A 24,845-nucleotide genomic window follows, 5' to 3' on the forward strand; every position below is an offset into this window, starting at 1 on the left:
TCGAGATGCAACATGAAGCTTACTATAGCAGGCTGGTAATTCCAGCATCCAGTATGAGAAAGTAATGTTTTCCTGAGCTGTATTAAACTCACATTCTCTGCCAGTGCATCTCTGTCATTACAACTAGTTCCTCCACCATTGATTTTAAATGCTAAGTAGTAACTAGAAGCTCACATGGGCAGTCAGAGCACCTTAGCTGCAACCACAGTTCGGAGCGTCTCACTGGGTTAAGGGAAGCTGAGGAGAGTTATCTTCTAGTAAGGTCTGCAGGGCAGGAGCTTTGCTTTCATGAATTCTAGGAAGTGCATAAGACAGAACATATGCCTTTAACAGAATAACAAGCTTCATACTCCCAAAGTTCATGCAAATCTTACTTGTTAGTACCCCTAGATTTTTGCCAATAGCAGGAGAGTTCTTCATACACGTGAGAAAATGTGTTTTTTTAATCATAAATTACAAATTCATCTGTTGGTTATGTCTATGTTGTGGTCTTCATTTTATTAGTTAAATTAATCAAATGACTGACTGACAGAATACTTAAAATTGTGAATTTCTTCTCTTCTTAATGACTTTGTTAATGAAATATGTATCTCTGCAACCTTAACTCTGAGCGAGCCATTTGTTTGGATTTTTTTTTTTGTTTGTTTTCTGTGGGATATGCAGTAACCACAGTTTCCTATGAGCTAACACAAAAAACTTTGAATGCAAAACACAGTGGCTGCTGGGATATAAGTAAGCTATAGTCAGGCACGACTTACAGCCCTGTGCTGCAGGGCGAGTCGCACAGACAGCAGGATGGTCTGTGATTTTGCTGCCCACTGGTGGGGAATATAAAAACTGCTGTTACGGCTACAAATTTATTTGAAGAATATACATAATCAAAATGCAAGTTTTTGAAATGGTCCATGTATTTCTATTGCTTTCCTTCTAACACATGTTTGAGCATCTTTGAGTGCGTGATTTGTTCACGGAGCACTGGGCTACTGAAGTCAGTTGGAAAAGAGCAATGAGCCCTTGGAGTGGACAAGTCAGATCTGTAGGTCAGCTGTGGCTATGACTCTTGTCACTGTTGAGTGACTTGATCAGAGGTCAGTGCTGCTGGGTGCAACAGTCACATGAGAAGCCATTTGCTGATAGTGCTTCATCTTGCAGACTGTGCTTAAGTAAAATTGCCATTAGAGGGAAGGAAGTTTTGTCTGATTAAGAGCTGCAGGATGTTCCCAAACCTCATCGTATTCCCAGGCAAAGAAGCTTCAGCAGGTGCTAGAATATTTATCTTAAGCTGTGTAGACAATATTTATTTCTAAAGAATAGGCACAGGTAATTAGAAAGGTGAAACAGCTTTAAATTGTAGATACACTCGTGATCACACTTGATGTGTATTATACAGTCAGTAACACAAGCTACTTCAGTGAATGCTGCATAGTTAACCCTGTAAGTAAAAGATATTGAGAAATATTCTCACCAGTAGCTGTAGTGGTTTACAAGCTTAATATATGCTTATATTTCTTAATAGTCAGGAACAGAATGACATTATTTTACTGACTGCATCTGGTCCTGAGCAGAACTCAAATCAATTTTGCTGATTTAAAAAAAAAAAACAAACCTACATAAGAAAAAAGAAAAGTATCTGGTTTGTTGTTTAGAATTCCGCTGGGGTTTTTTGATGCCTAAAAGTTCACTAAAGAGTAATCTAAATAAATAAATAATCTTGCTTTCATGCTGCTGTTGTGCACCATGTCCCAAGTTTGAATTTACAGCTCATATTTATGGCCAAGCTTAAAGCCCTTAGTAGTGGCACTTTGAAAGGGACATGCTGATACAGCCTAATCCCAACCATGCGTGTATGCAACTGCCATAAAGGCAAAATTATATATATGTAAAGCTGATTTGATTGACAATCAGAATGGTAATTATATAAGAAATGTCCTGGCATAAAAATGGTTTTATACTCTTACAGAGTAATATCTGTATCAACACTTTTAAGGTGCAGTTCACCCACACTTGTGCATCCTGCATTATTTTAAAGATTAAACCTCAGTACACTCTTTACCTAAGTAAACTTAAAGTAACTCCTACTAGAAAACATCCTTGCAGGAATGGACCTCACCTTTGCTGTACATTCAAGTGGTAATGCAAAAGCATCTGGTGTTACTGTCAGAGACTATATTCATCCCTTTAGAGAGCCTTAACACTTCAGTTTGTTCTTCATTTAGATTTCAAGTGTATGTTGGAATTTATTGTGGAAAATTGGTGATTGTGTGTGGCAAGCAAAATGACACATTTTCTGAGATACACAGCAGTGTGCATATCATGAATGACCTTCAGATTTCTGTGGTTGGGAAGATTTTATGCCGTTAAGAAAGGGACAGTGAGTACTTTGCCAGAACCATGGGTATTGCAGAAGGCTTGGTCCTCTGTATCTATTTTCACCCCAGCCCATTGGAAGCCCGTCTGATGGGGTTTCCCATCTCCTTATCAGGAACATCCTATAATGTCTGTACTGAGATGATAGTGAATATAGGCATTAACATTTCCTGGAAATATAAACTTAAACTAACTTGATTTAAAAAGAAAAGACCATCTGTCATAATTATTGTTCCTGAAATGCCCCAAACAGCCCTCTTTGCCCAAAAGAGGCTGTTATGCCCTTTGTACTTGGTATTTTATGAGATTACTGAGGAAGCAGTTAATAAAAACCATTAAAACCTAAGGATCAATTAAATTCAATAATATTTTTATTTGGGGGAAAGCTATGCGCATGTTCCAAATATGCATGTTTCTAAAGACAAGCCCCTTATTTATCCAGTGCGGGTAGATCTCTCTTGCGTGAGAGTGGGGTCTCTGAACTGGATTTTCAGTTGGCTAGATTAGCCAGTTTTTGTGGTGTTTATATGTTTTGTAGAGGAGCTTTGGGGAAGAAAGAAGAGTCTGTATCACCACAGGAGAGGATATCTTTCTTTCTGAAGCAAAGAAACAAAAGATAGACTCAGAATTATGTTCAATTCCTGAAACCACTTTTAACTGCTTACTTTTCTAAATATTTAAATTTTAAAAATAGATGAACTTCTTCAATTTACTTTCATGTTGCACTAGTATTTGTTCATTAAATCAGTATTTACATTTCCTGCTCTTGACAGTGGGATGTTCTTTGATGGAAATCATACTTACCTTATTGAGCCAGATGAAAACTACACTTCAGATGTAAGTAGAACTTCTAGTAGTCCTGCTGTGTTGCTTGTTGAATACAGACATTCATGGGTACAGGATAGGTGTAAGGCTCCGGGACCAAAGAGTCATCCCCGCATTCCCGACTGATTTACCTTATATATGAGGCCTCATCATCACAGGCAAAAGCAGACCTCCAAAAATTAGGCAGTGGTGTGTGTGTATACGTGTACTCCGTAACACTTGGACATAGAGCAGTGCAGCACCAGAGGATGATGAGTGTCCCTTGGAGCCAGCAATAGAAGTCTGTGAGTGCCCTGTCTCATTCTCTGGCACTTCCCACTCTGGATTCATTACAACCCGCTCCTCCTGGTTCATTTTCGACTCCAGTTCAGCAGCTCCTGTGACTCTCACTGATGTTCCCTGGGCAGCTCTCTTAAGCCCGGCTCTGAGCGTGCTCCGCCACTCCATTTGATGTACTCAGATATTTAAAATAAAAGATGATTAACTGTAATGTTAGCAATCGCATCACAGTTGGGAAAAGGAGAAGAGTGTAAAGTAATGATGCCTTGCAACTTGCATGTTCACTAGTGTGAGTGTTGAACACAAGAACTTTTGGAACTGTCTAATGCTCATGAGATGGATTAGTTTCTCCAGGTTTAATACATGCAATTTTTTATTATTTACTGTTTCAGGATGACTTCCATTTCCACTCTGTTTACAAATCCAAGTTGTTTGAGTTTCCTTCGGATGACCTGCCGTCTGGTATGATTTTTTAATATTGTGATTGATTGACTTGTTTTAGACTAAGGCCAGATTTGTTAATCGTATTTGATAGATAATCTTCTGGTAGTGTTGTTTTTTTTTTTGTATACCTCTTATTTTTCCCAATTAAATATTAAATAAAAAAAGCACTGAAAAAAAGAATCTGAACCACTGAAAGTGCTGAAAAAGAACCTGAAGTGCTGAAAAAACCCTGAATTCAATGGATCCAACGTTTCCTAGACCTTCATTCATGTTGTGATGTATGTTTTTCTTAACAAGTCATATAATCTATGGACTGGATTATATACTAGTATTTGTAGAAAGGAAAGAAGATGGAAATAAATGCCACATTGCCAGTGGTTGATAGCTCTTAATGGATTTTTCCTATTTTGAGAGACAGAGTGAGTACTATGGTGTGAACGTAGTAGGTCTGGGAGACAAGAACTTGCCGAATACTGTTGCTGTTCAGTGACTCACATCTCCAGTCTGTTCAGCATCTTTCACAGCACTGGCTGTAGGGCGGGTCATGCATCAGTACAAATGAGTTTGGAGGTAGAAGTGGTTGCAAGTGCTTCTAGTAATGAATCCCCACAGTTTTTATTGTGTGTGGAGGGAGAAGAGGTTTTTTAAAAAACGAGTTTTCATTTGAGAAGTTTGCTTGGTAATTGAAGCTAAAATTGCAGTATTTGTGGCACATCCCCATTCTGTCAAGGATTTACCTGTTTTACAGATGAGTTTTCCTACTCTACAAAATATATCCTAGATAAATAGAACGGTCCTTCACAGACACAGTTATTTTGGTAGAAACCACCACTAGACTAATTTCTGCAGAGTTACAGATGTCCAGTCATCTTGTTACAAACTGTTTGTCTTATGGTAACAGTTGGATCTGGGATCTTACTGTGCTGGTACCGTACGTATATGGGTCCTTCCACAGTGTGTGCAGGTTTGCTAGGTGTTCAGCAAAGTAGAATCATTCAGAGAGCTAATGAGAAAAAAACAAGAGAAATTGCTACAACTGGGTCACCTTGATTTTGGTTCTGAAGAAGGAATCTTTCTGAGTCTAAACAAAACAGTATCCCAGCTTGGTGCCTCGCGTCCTCTGATGATGATTGCCCAAGCGAGGTGGAGAAGGCGTTGGGATGGAGGGGCAGTGCAAAAGGCTTGTGCAGTGCAAACCTCGACATCTGTATCATGAAGCTTCCTACGTATATGCACCTCAGACATGTACCATGGTTACTTCCTGCACTTGTGGAGATGGTAGTGTAGTGAGAACAGTTTATTGAACATAAGGCCAAATAATAAAGTGCATCTTTTATCACACTTTCTTGAGGATATGTCATTTGAAAGGTTGGAAATAATGCAACTACTGCTGAGTTTAAAAGAAATCTTATGTTTCAGATTGTTAAAGTAGGAGACTGCTAGAGCTGATACTTAGTAGATATCTGTCAGCAGTCTTATAAGATTTCCTAATAGTGAAATTTTATGTTTTCTAGATTTAGGAATAAAATTATTTTCTGCTTTTAAAATTATGAAAAGGAATTAATTGTAAATATAATCCACCAGTTTCACTTCCACCAAAGCTTCTTGATTTTCAAATTGTTAAAATAGAGCTTCAGATTTTTTTTTACAAAAGTCCAGATATGCTTGTGCAGTTTTGATTTTACAAGTACGTAATGAGTAAATAGTTGCTGGCTTTGCTGTACAAAGCCCAGCATGTGACATAATAAAAGATGTTGACATTAGGTTGAATTAAAATCATAAGACTGTAGAAAAGGCTAAAAAGGAGATTTAATTATGGAGTGCTAGTGGTCTTAATTATACAAATATTTGTAACGTGGATAAGAGGTATAAGGTGCTAATCTTCTATCACTTTATGTTTAGGGTCCCATATATGGAGAAATAAACTTTCATTCACAGTCTGCTCTCCCACATGCCCATAGTTGTTTTCGTAAAACTGTTTGGAAAGACATTTCTGAGGTATATTATATTCTCATTGGGAATCACACCATTTTTCTGTGTCTGTGATTTTTCAATTTGTCTCTGTTTAAAGTCATCCTCTGTGCATGGACACATGCTTGGTACTGCCTCTTCCCTGCCAGTCTGGAGAGTGCTGACTGTTGTCTTGGTTTTTCTTTTTTTTTTTGTTTTCTTTAAACAATATTTGCAATTAATTGCTAATAGTATTGGATTTTTTTTTAAGTACTACAGCAGAATCATTATTATTAGTAGCAAGCACTGTGCTAGGTTTTGTCATCAGTATTTCTTGTATTCCTTATTACTTTCATAATTTATCAATTTGCCCAGCCTAAGGAGATCTTCCTTAATGTCAAGGTTTTATTCTTATCTTTAGAAGAGTCTGTGTGTAAGCTGAGATTTCCACTCAGCACTATGTTAGGAATGGACTGGATGTATCATTAGGTTCAATATTGATGCTAGAAAGGAAAAAATTCAAGTAATAAAGATTACTTGGTATCAGTGACAGTAGAAACACACTATTATACCACAGTTGATAGCAATGCACTTTTTACATTCTTTTGCTCCTTGAGTATGAAAAAGAAAAAAAAAGCTATAGCAGAAAAGAATAAATTGTACTGTACTTTGCAATGGTCTGAGGAGGTAATGAATGCTTTAAATAAGGAGAGCTTGGATGGATGACTGGGTATGCTTAAAGCATTTGACTTCATAATTTAGTAGATAGTATTTTTTCTCACAATCTATATGGAGACATATAGTGCCCTGGCGTGGTCTTAGACAACACTATGTTATTGAAGGCAATATTTTTCAAATAATGAGTAACAGATGTCCTTTGCTTTTGAGGTCACCTGAATCCTCTTTGCACTTTTTCAAGATAATATGTTCTCATCAAAATTTCCGCTAGGCTTTCTCAGCTATCTGCATTTCCTGTGATTTTGCTGGCCCTGTTCTTTTGCCTGAGGGTCCCTGGCTGGAAATGAACCCTGTGTGAATTCATCCAGCTTGTGAATTATAGCGCAGTGTTAATGTGTGTTAATGTGTTAACATTAATGGCTGCATCATTCCCCTCTAGAGACGGCTGACTTCCGATGGTGGGTAAAACGATTGCATTTGCTGGTAAAGTTATTTGAGACCCTGTATGCATATTGTAAATTATTATTTTATTAAGTGATAATTAACAATGATATAAAACCTAAAATGACATGGTGAGAGCCAGTTGTGTGGCACTAGAACACAGACTAAATTGATCAACATAAGTAAAGCATAATCAAAAACAAAGATAAGAAAGTCTACCTTACTATCAAGGAAGATCTCCTTAGGTTGGGCAAATTGATAAATTATGGTAGTAATAAGGTCAAGATTTAGTTTCTTATCATTGCAGGCTCTAGAGACTGCAGGTCTTTAAGCAGTAAATAGGGGCCTTGGATGTGATTTAATTTATTTTAGGTCCTGTTTGTAAAGAAAATTCTCAAGTTTTATCAAATGAGCAATTCAACTTCATGTTTTAATATTTAGCTGATATGGCAGCCCTGTCAAATTCCTATCAGCACTGTTTCTAATTCTATTTTTTGAACCTCATGCAGAAATTGTACAGTTATTGTACAGCAGGTGGGAAGTGGAGCTGTGAGAAACTTTCCCGTCTCACCAGTGAAACTGAACTGTTTAGGATTTTGTAACACAAAAAAAGTTGTGTACAGAGGTACGTGAACTGGAAGTCCTTTGATTTACACAGCTTCTGTAGTTCTCTCTACTTTCTGCAGGATTGATAAAATCACTTTGGAATACTGAGAGCAGTTTTCAGTCCCTGGAGAGTGAAAGGATGTCCAAAGCTGGAGAAAGTACAAAGGAAGGGGACAAAGCAAGAAGACATATTATAAAATAAGCAACTGCAAACATTTAATTTATATGTGTCAAAAAAATATCTTCCTGGGGTTATGTGAATAATAAACATGTTCATACAAGATAAGGAAAGAGATTTCTGTTGTATAGAGAAAAATGAGGCAGGGACTATCAATGTAAAATTAGACGGAAAAATACTTCTTGGACATCTGAAAGGGTGAAAGCAACTATTGTCTTCTGCTTAGTTTATAATTTGTCCTTTTCCCTGAATGGCTAGTAATAGATTTGGTGAAAGGGATTTGGCAAAAGAATAAACTACTTGGTGCTTATGATTAGAGGTTTAAGAAATTAAAGACACAGTGGGATTAGCAGGGAGGAATATTGTAGTGATAGTGAGCATTGCCAAAATCTCATAAGGTTTCTCTCAACACTAACATATTTTACTTTGTGAACATAATCGTCTTAAAGCATTAATTCTGCCTTCGATGCTCTTCTTATTAATTTAGGTAGCTATTGCGACAGCTCTGTGAATGTCTGCTGAATTCCCAAAGATGTGATTCACTCCATGGAAGCACTGTACTAATAATATTACATGCCTGGTGTTGGTGAAGTTTTGGTGTAGAACATCTGCTGTGCTTTTTGAAGCACGACACCCACAGATCGTCTGTTTCAGCAGACCCAGATTATCACTAGTAGAGTTTTTAATAAGAACTCTGTTACTGGGTAGCATCTGTAACGTTGCCTCCTTTCTAGCTGGAAACTTGAAAAAGGAGTTGTTACTGCGTCTGATTTGCAGAAGGGTGCCTGCCATAGTACTGTCATGCAGCATCAAGGTTACGAATTGTTGGGCTATATTCTTGTAAACATTCAATGTATTTGCCTATGTTTTCTGCTTAGAGTTCTGGCAGATGAATACTACATCACAGAAGTTTGTTGTAAAGCCAAGACACAAAAGAAGTAAAAGGCAGGTATGTGCCAATACGCTTATTTACAAGTAATATGCCATCAAGTTTGTTTTGTGTCTGCTGAGTTAATTCGTCCAGATGGAGTCCTGCTGCTGCTGGTGGTGTGGCATGAGGTCTCTGTGTCAATATAGCTATTACAAAAAGAGGTATCTAATGTTGGCAAATCTTTGTTGAGTTCTCTTGGACAATACCTATCTGAAGAGTTATAAAATTGTTAAACACTGATAAATTGCAAATGAAAAAGTAGCTAAAATATTTTCTCTTATTTTGAGTATAGAATTTTAACAGAAACTCTCAATTAGTGAAACATTTACAGTTTTTTTTTTTATATTGCAATGGTGACAAGTAGCTACTTCATCTCACTTGACTTTGATTCAATGTAAATATTCTAAACTGAGAGTTAATTCCTTGTTTATTAAAATGCAGATATTTGTCTGTACCCTGGAAAGATAGCAATTCTTTGCATTTTAGGAATGGAATTCAAATAATGGTACAAGTCAAAACAGAGCAAGGTCAGGGGGCTGAACAGCGCAGGCAAAAATGAAATACTGAGAGCTGTGAGAGGAGAAGATGACTTTAACATCTCTAACTAATGCAAGCCTCTCAGAGGCAAAAGAGAAATGAGAAAGATGAGGAGAAATTCCAGAAGTCATTCTTGAGGGTCTTTCTTACTTTATATAAGGTGGTTTGCTACCTTTCTGTAAATTGGCTATTACTTTGCATTTTTAAGTCATAATGATGTAATAACTCTCCTGGAAAACCCGGGAAAACAAAGAAATGATGAAGAGGCACAGTCGTAAATATTTCTAAATAACACAGCCTAACACAGAGGTGAGTACTGAGTTCACTGTCTGGATTGAGCAGTATGTGAACAAATAATAGAATTGTTACAAGGATTTTTTGTAAGGAATACAGGAGGGATCCCTTTCTCTGTGGAAAAAAAATTATAGCTTACACAAACCATTTTTAGAGATCTAAGTCCCACTGAGGATTCTCTTTCTTTAAAAAAAAACCCTAAACTTGGAATTAGATAGGTTGAAAGACTTAACTTCGTTGTTTAGGGTCATATAAATATCCTGGTGGAGCTGAAAATATTTTTTAAAATGATGCAGCTAAGCACCAGAAGTTTCATCAGTATCTGAGAGTAGAGTTAAGACAATAGAAAAAAAATGTATGTGTGAGAAGTTTGGTTTCTGAAGCCATTTCTAGTTAGCAGTTACACTCTCTCTGCACTCTGTTAGACTCTTACAGTTGTACTCTTTCTGTAGGTTCGTCAGATTCCACGTAAAGTTGAAGAGGAAACAAAGTACATTGAGTTAATGATTGTAAATGATCATCTAATGGTAAGACTGACACACTTCATCTTACAGTTATTAATATCACATTGTCTTAATTGGTCCATAAAGGCTAACAGTAAAGAACAATACATGGCCAGAATAAATTCTGTATGCCCTTCAAAGAAGAGATTATGGTCTTGTTAACCATGAAGTCGCTTCTGAATTTTGGCAAGGTAATTTCACCAAGAATGCAACCAGGCCTGAATATCAGAAAGAAGGGTCATAAATTAAAGCTTTGTGTCATAAAGTAACTAATGTCCGTGCAACTTAAGCTGATTATTTTCTTTCTGACTTTCTTGAGCGCTTATCTTAGTTATAGCCACTCAGCAATCAATAATGCAGTTATTGCAATTGTGCAACAGCTGTTGACATTAATGGGGACATTAATAGTGATAATATTTTTTGGTACGTTGAAATCAATACAGAGAAAATTATTTTGCTGAGCTTGTATACTTTCTCTGGGAGAACATAAATAGGCTCTTCAATGTAGTGGAAAGAGACATAAAAAAGATTAGTGTGTTGGAGAAAAACCAGACTCATTCAAGTGGGAAAAGGCACAGATTTTTGTCAGTGAAGTTGATTAATAATTAATGAAAGGAATATCAAAGTAGATGATGAATTCTCCGTCATTTGCAGGCTTCAGATCCTGATGGTGTATTTCTGGAAGATGTGGTGGTATCAGACACAAATAATAGGATTTGATCTTGGAGTAACTGGGTGAAGTTCAGAGACCAGTGGTGCCCCTCAGACTGGTGACATTAGTTGACTTTATGGTCCTCTGTGGCTTTCAAATCAATGTATCTATACATTTTATGTACCCTCTCTGTAATGTGCCCCTCCTGTCAAGAAACACCCAAATGGCAGAAATTGACAACAGAATGTAAAAGGAGTGTGCCGCTGTCCTTGGACGATTTTAGTGATACGAGTGTACTTCTCCATCAGCTCAGTTTGGTGAGCACAGCAATAAATTCTTGCATTAAAATGGACAATACTGGATGCAGATTTCACTAAACTGGTGTCGTCATGTTTGAACTTGAAGACCTAAAGCCACAACTTTCCAACTGGGACTTCATCTGTCTGGGACATTTCCTCTCAAGGGCAGTGTTTCCTAATTTTGGTTCATTGTAGTTACTGTGAGACCACTTAGGACTTTATTCTCTGAAACAAATGCCAGTGAGTATCTGTGGCTGGAGAAGCTGAATAATTTCCCCCCATGAGAAGGAAGGGTTGTGTGCTCTGGACTCCTCCCTTGCCTCACGCCTGGGCCAGCTTGCATATGTATTTGGATTACTCTGCATATGTGCAGTAGATGAGGCACTCCAGATACACTCAGCATGGAGCTGACACTCTGCAGAGTCAGAGCCGTTTGCGCCATTCACCCTTCCCAGACGTTCCCAGAGGGAGCAGTGGACCTCCTTATTCCTCCTATGGTCCATGATGCTGGCTGAGTCCCACCAGCCCCCCCTGGGCTGCCTACTACTGCGAGGCGCGTGGTGCCCTCCTGTCTGCCCTCTCAGCTGCTTGTCCAACTGTTGCTTCCAGTCAGGGAATAAAGCTCTTAAAATGCAAACACTGAAATAGGCTTATAAATTAGTACACTGACAACATTTCTGTAGGATGCTTAGAGAAGCTGGAGGCCTAAAATTTGAGGTTTTAGTTGCAAATAAAGACTTGAGTCCTATGCTTATTTCCCCTCATTTCTGTGCTTCATTTTCCATTTATTTTGTAGCTTTTAAATTTCCTTTTTTTTTTTTTTAATTTTTAGCTTCAGAGTCCTGTCCTTCTGTTTTTTTTTAGTAAGTGTAACTTCCTCATTTTTGGTGGTTTTCCCCCTGTTCCTGCCTGAAAGCATGCCTTTCCCACCCCATAGCTGCAGGGCATGTCTTCTTGTGTATTAAAATATCCTAACTTCCAGAAAATACAGACAACCTTCACTCCAAAATTAAGCGTCATGAGGCACGAGATGGTTAAACATTTCTGAAAATCTTAGCCGTTTTGTCCTAAATTCTTCTAAGATACTTTTGACTTTCATACCCATGGTGCTCATTTATACGTGTTTTTTCTGCAGATAGGAGTATCTCAACAGCTATTTTCAGTGTCATCTTCATAGCACTGTGTTACAGATTTCAGTAAAGGTGCCATTGCAGTCTCATTGCTATTTGGGCTAGTTACTGTGGCATTGTGAAGTGTGAAATTGTACATGAAGAAATCTAGAAGACAACTTAAGAGAAAGGACTGAAAATAGGAAATCTGATAGATTAAAACTTGGATGGATGCAAGCGCTCTTCGGGGTTAATACTTCTAAAGAAGTCTCACGTATGGAAGTTGTGTTGATAATTTCTGTATTGGCATTTGGAATTAACTTTAAAATTGCCAATAATAAAGATAATGAAGAAAGTTACAATACATTCCTGTTCCTATAGCATTTTTCAGTAAAGATCTTAGAGTACTTTGCAAATAGGAATTAATAGATCCTCACAACAACTGTTGTAAAGTGTAGCAGTAACCTACATTTCTGAGCAATTTTCTTCTATTTCTTATTAGTATTACATTCAGCACAAGAGACCAAACCTTCCACAGGGATTTTGCTGTTGATGTAGTTACTTTTTACTTCATGCTTTTTTGGAAATGGAGCTTATTTTTCTGAAGTCTGTATATGTAACTTGTCTGTGTTTGTTTTGCAGTGTAAAAAGCACCGCTTGTCAGTCGGCCATACAAACAGTTACGCTAAATCAGTTGTGAACATGGCAGATTTAGTAAGTATCACTCAACTAAATGTTCTTTTATTTGTGAGATTCTGCTACCGATAGATGCAGAGTCATCCGTTCATGGTGTACCTAATAATAACATATGTGAAGATCACAAATTTTCATCTAGAACCACAGTCAGCCACCTATAAAGCCTTTGTCTAACATAAAGCCTTAGAGATTTTTTTGTGGCTTCAAACATTTAAGTATCCTGCTCTGTCAATCACTTGAGCCTGAGTTTTAAAGAGCACCTTAGATATGACAGTTTTTAGCACAGGATCACTATGTTCACAACCTGAAACCCAAAAGATAATCTGAAATAAGAATGCACTAAATTTTCTCCAGAAAAAGCACATTTGAGTGAGTTAGAATAGGGACATACAGGTAGATTAAGTGGATTGTATTTGTGGTGCTAAATTGGATGAGCTGCTGGCTCTTGCACCTCACCACAGAAAAGTATTACTAGAAAAAGAAAAAAGCAGTTCCCACTCTTGAAAGTGTTTGGTGTGAAGTATTAACCCTCAGTATTGAAAGGATGTCCCTTTTTTTCATGATTCAGCCAGCATGAGGTTAAATACTCCTGTAGGGGTGTATAACAGTGAAAACTGGTTTTATAGATCACTGTTTGGTATAAGAGAGCCCTTGTTTGTCACTAGGCTGAGCTGGGCATTATAAAAGACCGGTTAATTTCAAATCTTTGAACTATTTAGAATGGTTCTGTAGTAATTTTTCAAAAATCCCATCTCCCTTTTGTGCATCTCTCCCTGTGTAGAACCTGCAAGGGATCTTTTTGCAGACTGAGGGAGCTGGTTGAAGAATTAGGCCTAAAATTTAGATTTTACTTTGTTTTCATGTTTGTTTGTGGGTTTTTAAGGAGATAAAATCACCTGGGAGAACCTAAAGTGTGCTAAAACAAGCTATTAGTTATGAAAAAATGCAAGCTATTAGAAAAGGGGGTAAAACTCACCTTTCTTCTATTTGACATATTTGTTCATTCTGTTAATATACTAGATATATAAAGAACAACTTAACACCAGGATAGTATTGGTTGCCATGGAAACCTGGGCTACTGATAACAAGTTCACCATATCTGAAAACCCCTTGGTGACCCTACGTGAGTTTATGAAATATAGGAGGGATTTTATCAGAGAGAAAAGTGACGCAGTTCACCTTTTTTCGTACGTAACCTTGTGTGATGTTTTATTACTGGGTTTTTTTTCTTTCCTTGGGGGTTGCTTGTCACAAGTGGCTGATGCATCTCCTTTCTGTTGTGTGTATAATCCACAGTAATTCAGAAAATAATGTTTCTGATGGGGAGGTGGGAAAAAATTAATGCACACACTGCTTGCCAGTGCAACTAGAGGTTTCACACTCACTTTAGTTTTAACATGCAAAGCCTGAGCTGCATGCGCCATAGTCCTTAGTTATTCTGTACAATTACCTACCCTGCAAGCACAGCTGTCTAGAAGGTGATGCATGGTTCCACCTCAGAGGTTGGCTTTTTCGACAGTAGAGCACAGACAGCCCTGCTGTATTATTTAAAAGCAGAACATTGGTTTTGAAACCAATGAAGTTTTCTGCTTAAAAAGCACTATAGCCTGCTTCATTTTGTTCAGTGACCTGCGTGCTGCAGGATTACTGAAGTGTTTCAGAACCTCGAAACAGCTTGTTCTCAGAGAGACATGTGGTATAAGAAAAATAATCTGTGAGGAATGTTATGGTCTCTAAATCTCTTAATTGTTTTGGAAATAAGATTGATATAATGAAATATGTCTACAAAGATAGAGGAGAGATTCATGGCTGAAATTTTTGATCCACATGAGACAGGGCAGATGAATTGCTCTGTTGGAATCCTTATCTCTCTCTGCTGACTGTTGTTAAACTTAACCTAAACACCTTGCTTTCACATGGCTCCAGTAAGGCACCAGGATACCCAACCCTGGTATCTACCCTCTCAGAATTTTTTCACATGCCTAATTATTGTAATTGACTTCTGCCATGAAGAAAGCTAGTAAGATCTGCAAGTGGTGCCAGAAGAGTTTTGTTTCTCTGTGTCTCAGTTCTTGATCTGTAAAGTGGGAATCAGGTTTTCTCACATCCTTCCTGTATCTTTTCTGGTGATATTGTAAGATTTTTGGGGGAAGATGTGTTCTTATGAATGTTTGAGGATTGGCTAGGACAAAGAGGACCCTATGTGACTGGGACTTTGGGTACCACTGTAATGCTAATTCCAGTGCTGTCTGTAACACCACCGCTGATGTTTGAGGTATTGCATTCATAAACTGTTTAGAAATAGCAGTTTCTGAATCGTGCCTGTGAGTGAGGCATGGCTAACTTGGGACGTGAAGTTGGCTGGTGTGATGGTACACTGCTTACAAATGAGCTTCTGCTTTCAACACAGTTACCCTGTTGTATTGTTTATAGACATTCTTCTGTTTTCCTTTGGAAAAAAAATTTGTTGCAGCTTGGATGGATCAGTACTCTGAAGTGGAGTGGAGTATATTTTGTCTCCAGTAGCTGCCAGTCATTCATGCTGATGTAGTCAGCACCAAAGAGGTGATTAGATTTAGGCTGAGAGTGCATCTGTCCCCTGGATGAGATCAGTTGCAGTTCCAGGGAGTTTCACCCACCTCTGCATAAAGGAGCTGTTAACACATCTCCCTTTGAGTTCTGCTGCATCACCATTGCCCAGCTAGACATGTTTTTTTTTACCAGTCCCCCACGCGTTGGCAATGTGGTGGCCTCTCCTCCGCTCCCTCTGTAGCATGTGCCAGTGGAAGTCACTTGCTGCAGGAGTATGTCAATGAACAAAGGGCAGGTGAGGTTCAGGTGGTTTGGCAAAATAGGCCCCTTCTTCTTATGCTTTTTTATATTAAGTAGTCTGAGAAAGAGGAGGGAAGATGGTGCAGCTTTTCTGGAGATAGTTTGTCATGTGAGGTTTTTGAGTGGTTATCTGTTTTTCCCATTTTGTTTTTGCGTAGTTTGCAGCATAGTGGTGGCAACTAGCATTTGCAAATGCCAGTTTCTCATTTGGAAATCAGAAGGGTAAATACTGTGTTGGACACGTGCAAACTCATGGGCTGAGCAGGGTAAACTTTCTTTTCTTTTCCTTTTTTGTCAAAGGGGGAGTCGATTTCAGAGCAGTCGGAGTGGTGTAGCCCACACTGGTGGAATCTGCTCCTTGCTTAAAGGTGGAGGTGTGAATGAGGTAGGTGGGGATACTGATATGAGCAAAAAGTGATGGAAATTTGTCTGCGCGGAATTTATCAGTGCAGACGTGTTCCTCAAAATATCTTGCTGTTTCTTTGCTGATGCAGAGTTTTAGTGCAGCTCTATAGAAGGGATGTCTCAATGAAGAGTGATGAGTGAATAAAGTCAGATATGGATTCAGATACACTTTTCAGCAGATTCTGCAATATTCCATCATTCATACTTGCAGCCACAATGGCAAGAAAGAAATAGACTTTCTCTTACTTAACTTGTCCATAACCCAGTGTTTAATTTTCCTCACTTGTCCATTATCTAGCTGCTCTGAAGTAAGAACTCTAACACTGTGCATCTGATTTTGGCTTTTATTATCTTGAAGTGAGAAAAGCTTCACTTGTATCTGAGATACCTGTACATAACTGATTACTCTTCCTACCTCGCTTGTTTCTTTCAGTTTGGAAAGCCAGACTTAATGGCAGTTACCCTGGCACAGACCTTGGCCCAAAACATTGGCATTTTCTCAGACAGAAGAAAACTTATAAGTGGTAAGTTGTTTGCTTTTTCACTCTGTCTCAAGAGGAAATATTAAAAGGTGGAAGATCTTATCAGTGTCTCTCTGATATGTATTTTTTCCCTGTGTTTATAACAATGTTGGAATATTTTTATTTTTCTTGTAAAAACATGAGGAGAGGCTGAAATGTCGTTATTTTTCCTCTATTTAAAGGCTGAAATATCCCTTGCCCATAATTACTGGCAGCACTGTTGTCACCGTTTCGTTAAAAATAACTCATAAAGGTATCTGCCACTTCCATTCATTTCGGAAGATCGATGTCACACCCACAGACTGAATGGCTGCCATCTTATGGCGCAAAGGTAGAAACAGACATTATTAGACCTGAGGATGATGAGAAACCACTTCAGTCCTGTTACAGAGGGCAGTTTTGACAACATAGCTTTTTCCTTGTTTGCCTTGCTTGAATTCCTCTTGTAGATTACCCAAATGTCCTGAATTTGCCACCCTACTGCTACTATTTACCTGCTGTAAGCTTGGTATTCAACTTCTTAGTAATCTCTATTTACCTGCAATGCCTTAATTCAGATATCCGTCCCCAAAGAAGCGTCTCACTCTCACTGCTTCCATGTTATATGAAGTCCCAGCACATGGAGAATAATGGATGATTAAGAATTATAGTATGGTTTTGAAGCACTTTAGGTGATGAATTGGAGTGCTTAGTTATTGGATCATGGGTACTTATGTGGCTTATGTTTTTTTTTTTATAAGTTACTATATTGAGTAATAGAACTCTGCATAGGTGACTTGTTTTCAGGCATTGTAAAGACAGTATATAATGCAAGGAAACATCTGCATGTAAAGACTTTTGCGGTTTATGTCATTTTGTTTTGGAAAATATTTGGAAATGTAGGGCGGATGCTCTATGCTACTGACATGTTCAGTATTCATTTTCCAGCTGCATATTATTAACCTTATATAGGGGCAGAGTAAAAGTGAAAAATGTAATAGTGGTGACTCCCTTTCTTTCAGCCGAGCAGATGGGGCAGGACATGGTTTTGGTGGGAAGGGAGGAAAATTCAACTGTTGGGCAGAGCCTCATTTCCTTTTTAATTGTACTTTTAAAAAGGAAGCAATGAACTGATGTTTATATATTACGGTAAGGCAAATTGCAGAAAGAGAAAGTATATATCCAAAGCATACATACAGAAATAGACACAAGTCACAGTTTTGAAAGCAGAGGGCTGAGACCAGAGCAAAGCAATCCCAGGCAGACTGGCAGGGCAGAAGGGAGGGCTGCCCTCAGCCTGATGGGGAGTCGCGTGGGGAGGGAGGCAGGCAGAATGGGAGGGAGAGCAGAGGAAGAAGCTGCTAGATCCTGCTGTACTGGCCTGTGTTTACAGACCATTTTATGCATTTTTGTGTGAGTTATTGTTTGGGTTTTTTTTTCCAGTGAGATTTCCCCAGTCACGTTAGCATAGTAGCAGAAGAGAACTAAAAAATTAGAAGGGTTAAAATGATTTGGTTTTTTCTGCTCTCAAAATTTGGGAACCAAATATCATGACACTGAAGAAGGCAGGAGAGCTGACTCATGATTTGCAACTACTGGAGGCTGACACTGCAGTTTGCCCTGACTTCACTTTAAGAGAAGGAAAGAAAAACAGGACATATTTTCAAAGTCCAAGATTCCAGAGAGTCATGTATAGTTTCTGAAAGAAGGTTTGTCAGCATGCATTGATATACTTAAACTAAGGTGTGCAATAAACCAGCAAATTATTCTTTTCAATGTATATTTAAATATGAAATGGAATTGACTACAGTGTGGTTATTGTGATAAGAGATGTATTATTTTGGACTCAAAAGACTCAAGATTTTTTTTTTTTTTTTTTTTTTTTCAGGTGAGTGTAAATGTGAGGACACGTGGTCTGGATGCATAATGGGAGACACAGGGTAAGGCATTTCACTAGACGAAAGTCGTGTCCTCCATACAATGACATAAAGGAAAGGTGTGAAAATGTTTGCTTTTTGTGGTTCAACAGAATATTTTATAGAATCACAGAATCATAGAATGGTTAGGGTTGGAAGGCACCTTCAAAGGTCATCTAGTCCAACCCCTCTGCAAGGAGCAGGGACATCCCCAACTAGATCAGGTTGCTCAGAGCCTCATGCAACCTGGCCTTGAAGGTTTCCAGGGATGGGGCATCCACCACCTCTCTGGGCAACCTGTTCCAGTGTTCTACAACTCTCATTGTATAAAAAAATTTCCTAATATCTAGTCTAAATCTACCCCCCTCTATTTTAAAACCATTACCCGTCGTCCTATCACAACAGGCCCTACTGAACAGCCTCTCCCCATCTTTCTTGTAGGCCCCCTTGAGATACTGGAAGGCCGCTGTAAGGTCTCCCTGGAGCTCCCTCTTCTCCAGGCTGAACAGCCCCAACTCTCTCAGCCTGTCCTCATAGGAAAGGTGCTCCATCCCTCTGATCATCTTCATGGCCCTCCTCTGGACCCTCTCCAACTGGTCCATGTCCTTCTTATGTTGGGGGCTGCAGAACTGGACGCAGTACTCCAGATGGGGTCTCGTGACTAAGTACCTAAATATAAACATCATTTCAGTTACTTTGGGAAAAATTCTTTCCCTATCGAAAGGATCCATGCGAAGATTCTCTGCATCAGATTGTTATTAGGTGGTGCACTCTGCCTTAGATTGGTACTCTGTACTCAAAGGAAATTTATTCAGTGGGACACGAGAGAGGGAAGCCGAAATGTTGGCTGATGTTTGTTAGAAGCATATTGTAAAATGACATAACTCTATTATATAAAAATTCTGTGGTCCAGGAGAGCAATTTCATCCAAGAGGGAAATGAACTATGAGGAATCTTTGTCTCCTGTGGTATGTATGGGAAGAAATAAACATATTTCTGAGATCAGGCCCATTAGTGGAACAGGTCATGTTTGTGAGAACTACACACTGTGTAATGAGATTTATGGTATTTGGCATGAAATAACTTAGTGAAATGTTTTAGACCTCTCACTTTCCGTAAGCTCTGTGTCATTGTTTAAAGTTCTTTGTCATTTACTAAAATGATTTACAAATTAGATAGAGTTACAAGTGGACAGTCATTCTGATTCTGAACAGTGTGTTTTTGTACTTTTTCTAAAGTGTAACATTATATTTCTCTTCCTATTTTGAAAAAAAAAAAAAGAAAATACAGTGTAAAAACCACTATAGAAAGTAGTCCTGCTACCTTTTTTCTGTGCAGGTATTATCTTCCAAGCAAGTTCTCCAAATGTGATATTGAAGAATATAGTGAATTTTTGAACAGTGGAGGTGGAGCTTGCCTTTTCAATAAACCAACCAAAGTAAGCATTATCTTATTATTAAGTATTATTTCTATTCTATACCTAATTTAGATGAAATCAAGAGGAAAGAAAATTATAATGTTGGAAAAAAGAGCACCTGTAATTTTGATATTTTGGGTTCTCTGTAAGTTCAAAATTTTCTGGTGACATGTGAGTGAAAATAGCTGATTTTAGTTCACAGTAGTTTGGAAATTGTATTTAAATACATTTTTAATAAGTAGTTTCATGTCCAACAGAGTTCCCACAGGCTTTTATCTGGAACCATCCCTCATGCAATTTGTTCTGAATATACAATATATTGCTGAATTTATTTGTTGAGGTTTCAAGTGTCTTGGTAAACTTTTGCACAGCTTAAATTCTAATTTGTGTTGAACTGATGTCTTTTGGTTCAAATCTCTGGAAGCTGAAGTAAGATTGCTTTTATTTCACGGCTGTCCCAAGGTGAAGACACAGCTCCTAGAGCCTCTGCAGGGGTTGCACTGCCATGCAGTCCAGTGGATTTGCGGGCACCCGTGGTTACAAGTGGTTGTGATATTCTCCCTCTTTGGAGAAGACAGAGTTTTTACAGTGGCTCTCAGAACAGTGTTTGAAAATTTAGACTAGCTTTTTTGAAGCTGGAAGAGGCAGAGCAGGAGAGAAATCCCTGAGGAGTAGGTGACAAACAATAGGAGAGCCCATAGCTGCCAGATGCCCGTCACACTCCTTGTTCCCCAGGCACTGCCCATATGATCCACATCACCGTCACCAGTCTGTCATCCCCTGAATCATGTGTGCTGGGGGAGAAGTGTGTCTGGTGAGAAGTACTTGGATCACCTTAGCCCTGTGTTAGCTCCTTCCAGGCCACCGCATGTGGCTCTGCACAGCCCTGCGTTGTGCTGGGTAGTCCCCCGGATGGGGAAGACTGGTGAATCCCTGCTGGACCCTGGTCCTCAGTGTCACTGTACCTCACCTCATTTAGCAGGGTGCACTACCTCCCTAAGGGCTTGGCAGCTGCAGAGCTACAAAAGCATAGTGACCCACTTAAATGACTGTCCCATCCCCTCCAAATTTGCCTCTAAAGTACAAAATATGAGGTCTTGATGCATGAGTCTTGGAAATGAGAAGTGGGAAATATCTCTTGAGGTGGTATTCGCTTTTGCTTCTCTTCTCTCAGTTTTGGCCTGCTAAACAGGTATATTCACGTGAAGGAGGCAAAGAGTATGAAACGATTAACTGAGATGTTTAAGGGAGAGAAATGGAAAACAAAGTTACAGAATCTCCAGCCAAGATGCAAGCACTTCTACAATGGAGGATTTGCAGCAGGGTTTCAGTATATTCCTGCTCCACTTATTGAAGCCTGTGTCAAAATGTAATCAGGATAATAATCTTGACTCTTTTCTGTATATAATTAATCTTATCCTTTATTTAACGTCTAACTTTCAACAAGTGAAGGAAAGAGGCTAAGGCAGAAAGAGAGTCCCATGTGGAAAAAAGACTTGGTAGCTGAGGTGGTTGCAGATGTAAAAGAGAAAGTCAATTCTGGAGTGATGCACCTTCCTCTTGGAGAGGCTGAGGAAAAGTGCATGTTCCAACAACTACAGAATTTCAATAAATGTTAGAAAGGGGAAGACAAGGCATCAAATCTGGATAAGCTGAGTCTGCTTATCTCTCAAAGCTCTCCTTTTCGTGGAAGAATGTGTTATTAAAAGTGGAGAGAAAGCACTGTAATTCATTAATAAGATGTAAGACTTCTCATTCTTTAAAATGCACCTGCATTTTAGAAGTTTACTTTTTCCCGTCCCATTAGAGGTGGAGAGAAATACTGGTGGTTTTATTTCTTTGCTGAGTGAATTGTTTCCGTAGCGTGATGTGTCTTATTTGGGCTTGTTTTAGCAGTTATGTTCATTTATGCATCTGTCACTTGGAAAAAAAACAATTACTCTCATCTCAATTTAAACTGGCAACACTTAGAATTTTTTTTAATGGCATGTGGAAATGTGAAAGTTAGATGTGGAACCCAGGGTAATTTTGACTCTTTTATGTATTGTTGTTTGAGTTGGTTTAATGTCAATGGATGTCTGTCTAATTCACAAGGCTGTCAAAGACATGTTTCCTAGCAAAGGTGGTGAAACACAAACTTACTTTTACGTTTCAAGAAAGATGAGGTAAAGGAAAACTGATGTGACAAAGTACAGCATTTGACAATGCTCCACTGTAAGCTCAGCTGTGATCCTGAAAACTACATCAATGACTGCTGGAACAGATTAAGCATATGCTCTTTTCAAATGAATGAATGAGTTATATGACTTTTGGGGAAAAGTTAGCCAATTTGCTTTTCATGTTTTTTTTTCTTCCATTTCATATTTAGCTGTCCTTACATACTGGAGCAAATTGGCCCAATTATTTAAGGCAGGACGCTCTGTTACTGCTATCTACTTGTCTGTATTGTGCTGCACACCTAGAGATACTGAAGAAGTTAAGGTGTCTGGAAAAATATATAGGAAACAAGCAGTTTTAACAACTCTTTAATAATTCTAAAAGATAATTGCTTGCATACTTTTACTGTAACGTTCTACATATGCATTTCATGCTGCAGTCAAATTTCCCTTTCTATAGGGGGATCTAATAATAGCATGTCAGCCTGTATCACAAGCCTCAGGCTAGTTTGTGGCACAGTGAAGTAAGTGGGATGATGCTCCATCCTGTGGGCTACTGGCAGAAAGGCAGCAGCCAGAGAAAAATGCACTGTACACTGTGAGGGATGTACTTGTGCAGAGGGCTTGTAATCAGAATGGTTCCTGGAATGATCCTAGTTTAATTGGAGAACTCGGAGGACAGTCTGCAAAATTTTTGTCTTGGTGACACACTTATATGGCTTCTTATTTATTTAATAAAGCTACTTTTATTATACCCAAAGGAAAAAAAAACAACTTTCTTTTTGTAGAATTACCTCTAGAAATTTTAGGAACATGGAAACAATGAAACTGGAAAGAACAGAATACAGGTGTCCATTAAAAGATAACATAGCATGGGACCTATGTGAAAAATGGTGAATCAATCTTGCCGCTGGGAAAGGAAAGTACTAGTACAAGTATACGGATTTGGACATTTTAAGTTATAGTTTAGTGAGGAGGTTGAAGAGAACGGGAGGAAACCTCACCAGCTATACTTTGTCATATGCCTGTGACACATGCTTATGGAAAACTACTGAAAGTTCCCAACTGTGGTAGAGAAAAAGGGAAGGAGAACGCATCCAACGCAGCAAAACTGGCTAAGAAACCCAGCCTCTCCCTTCTCCCTGCATTTGTGAGCTACATACGCCCAAAGGACAATTTTTTTTTGTGGCTATTCCTTCTGAAGGTATTATGCAGACATCAACCAGGAACACAGCCCCCATCACTTGAATTGCAGCACAAGAGCAATTGCAACCTCTGTGATGATAATGAAAATGTCATATGGTTTTAATTTTTTTTCTTTTGTTGTCACACCTTTTGTTTTTGATTGTGCCTTCTGCTGAAACTGAATCTACTATAAAAATGGCAATCTCACACAGAAAACCCTGTGGGACTGCAGTATTGCTGAATTAATTCACAGCATTGTTTGTTCTCTCAGATTTCGTTTGTGTTGTTTCTAGTTTGCTTCTACCTGAGTTGTGGATACTGTGTTTTGGTTAGTGCATTTGGAGTGATAGCTAAAAATCCATGTTGTACAGAATAAATATGACAAAAGTTCCCATGGGAGAGACACACCCTTTGATTTCTGATTTTGCCCTGCAGCTTCTGGATCCTCCAGAATGTGGCAATGGCTTTGTGGAAGATGGAGAAGAGTGTGACTGCGGGACGATAGCGGTGAGTGCAATGTACTTTAAATTAGCAGTTGGGTTCTCCAGGACACAGTGCTGCCCATCACTGCTGTTGACATTAGGTGGAGGAAGATAGGCAATATTAAGGTCCTGAGGCAAGGGATTCATAATTTCTTTTGTTTTTCCATCATGTTTAACACAGTGTGAGCCAGCTTTTTCATTTTATCACCACATAAATTCAGAAGAATAATAGCAATAGCTACCTGTGCAGATTCAGACCTTAAAAGATGTTAAATAAAGTATTTTCCTAGATGGGAGCATGGTTATGTTCAGTGCTAAAATGCCAGTGCTTAATGATTGACACTGTGAACTTAGGAAAATTATTTTCTATATTGCATAGCAAACAGCTGTGCATGAGCTTCATACCTGACAGCGCCTGCTTTTATTTCTGCCTCCAGATGCCTAAAGCCTGGTTAAAAAATCTGTTCAGGTAGCACACTAAGACGAGAAGTAATAAGAGAGCTTGGGGCTAATCTGCTTTTCCCATTTATTCTAATTATGTGTGTTCCTCAGGAGTGTGCCAGGGAAGGAGGAGAGTGCTGCAATACTTGCACCCTGACGGCAGGTTCCCAGTGCAGCAACGGGCTTTGCTGTCGGAAGTGCCGGGTAAGGGCAGTGACCTTCACTGCAGCGTCCTGACAGTAATGCATCCACAGGCACCACAGCATGTCTTTTTCCTTGCAGACCTTGTGTTTCCTTTTCTTAAAACTTGCCTTTAAAAATTGGCTGAAAACTGGTTTGTTTTGGGCTATTCCCTGTTTTTTAGCTTCTTGGGGCAGGGGTTGTGATCAGATGCGAGTTAAAGCTTTCCAGTTTCAGACAAGTTTGAATAGGCTGAAATTCCACAAGGTTTCATTAGATGTCCTTGTTTAATCACACGCATCCTTACCCACGGGTTGCTCCCGGTGCCTTGCACATTGCTCTAGATTTGCCCCATGAGACTGAATGGGAAAATCGTACCACAGAGGCCCGAGAGAAGGATGTAGTAAAAAAAAAAACAAAACCAAACAACCTGCAGCTAGCGGAGTTGTTCAGAAGTGTTCATCTAAAAACGACCTGACTTCAGTTTTAGTTAGGTCTGTCTGCCCATGTCTCCTTGTGTTTGGACTGACTGAAATCCTGTT

The 24,845-nt window shown here is 38.8% G+C and overlaps 1 protein-coding gene across 5 annotated transcripts in view; it reads left to right on the forward strand.

Annotated features, from left to right (window-relative positions):
• Positions 1 to 24,845, forward strand: part of ADAM22 (ADAM metallopeptidase domain 22) — a 139,362-nt gene that overhangs the window by 79,332 nt on the left and 35,185 nt on the right. For all 5 annotated transcript variants that reach the window (XM_086742245.1, XM_086742246.1, XM_086742247.1 and 2 more), the window contains exons 6-17: positions 3,141 to 3,204; positions 3,864 to 3,933; positions 8,647 to 8,717; positions 9,983 to 10,057; positions 12,736 to 12,807; positions 13,810 to 13,976; positions 15,922 to 16,006; positions 16,460 to 16,550; positions 18,415 to 18,466; positions 19,781 to 19,880; positions 23,636 to 23,707; positions 24,235 to 24,327. In XM_086742245.1, the coding sequence (XP_086598371.1) occupies positions 3,141 to 3,204; positions 3,864 to 3,933; positions 8,647 to 8,717; positions 9,983 to 10,057; positions 12,736 to 12,807; positions 13,810 to 13,976; positions 15,922 to 16,006; positions 16,460 to 16,550; positions 18,415 to 18,466; positions 19,781 to 19,880; positions 23,636 to 23,707; positions 24,235 to 24,327 (1,012 nt within the window). The remainder of the gene's footprint in view (positions 1 to 3,140; positions 3,205 to 3,863; positions 3,934 to 8,646; positions 8,718 to 9,982; positions 10,058 to 12,735; positions 12,808 to 13,809; positions 13,977 to 15,921; positions 16,007 to 16,459; positions 16,551 to 18,414; positions 18,467 to 19,780; positions 19,881 to 23,635; positions 23,708 to 24,234; positions 24,328 to 24,845) is intronic.

Source organism: Chlamydotis macqueenii, chromosome 2 (assembly GCF_036417535.1).
Source record: "Chlamydotis macqueenii isolate bChlMac1 chromosome 2, bChlMac1.mat, whole genome shotgun sequence".
Classification (NCBI taxonomy): domain Eukaryota; kingdom Metazoa; phylum Chordata; class Aves; order Otidiformes; family Otididae; genus Chlamydotis; species Chlamydotis macqueenii.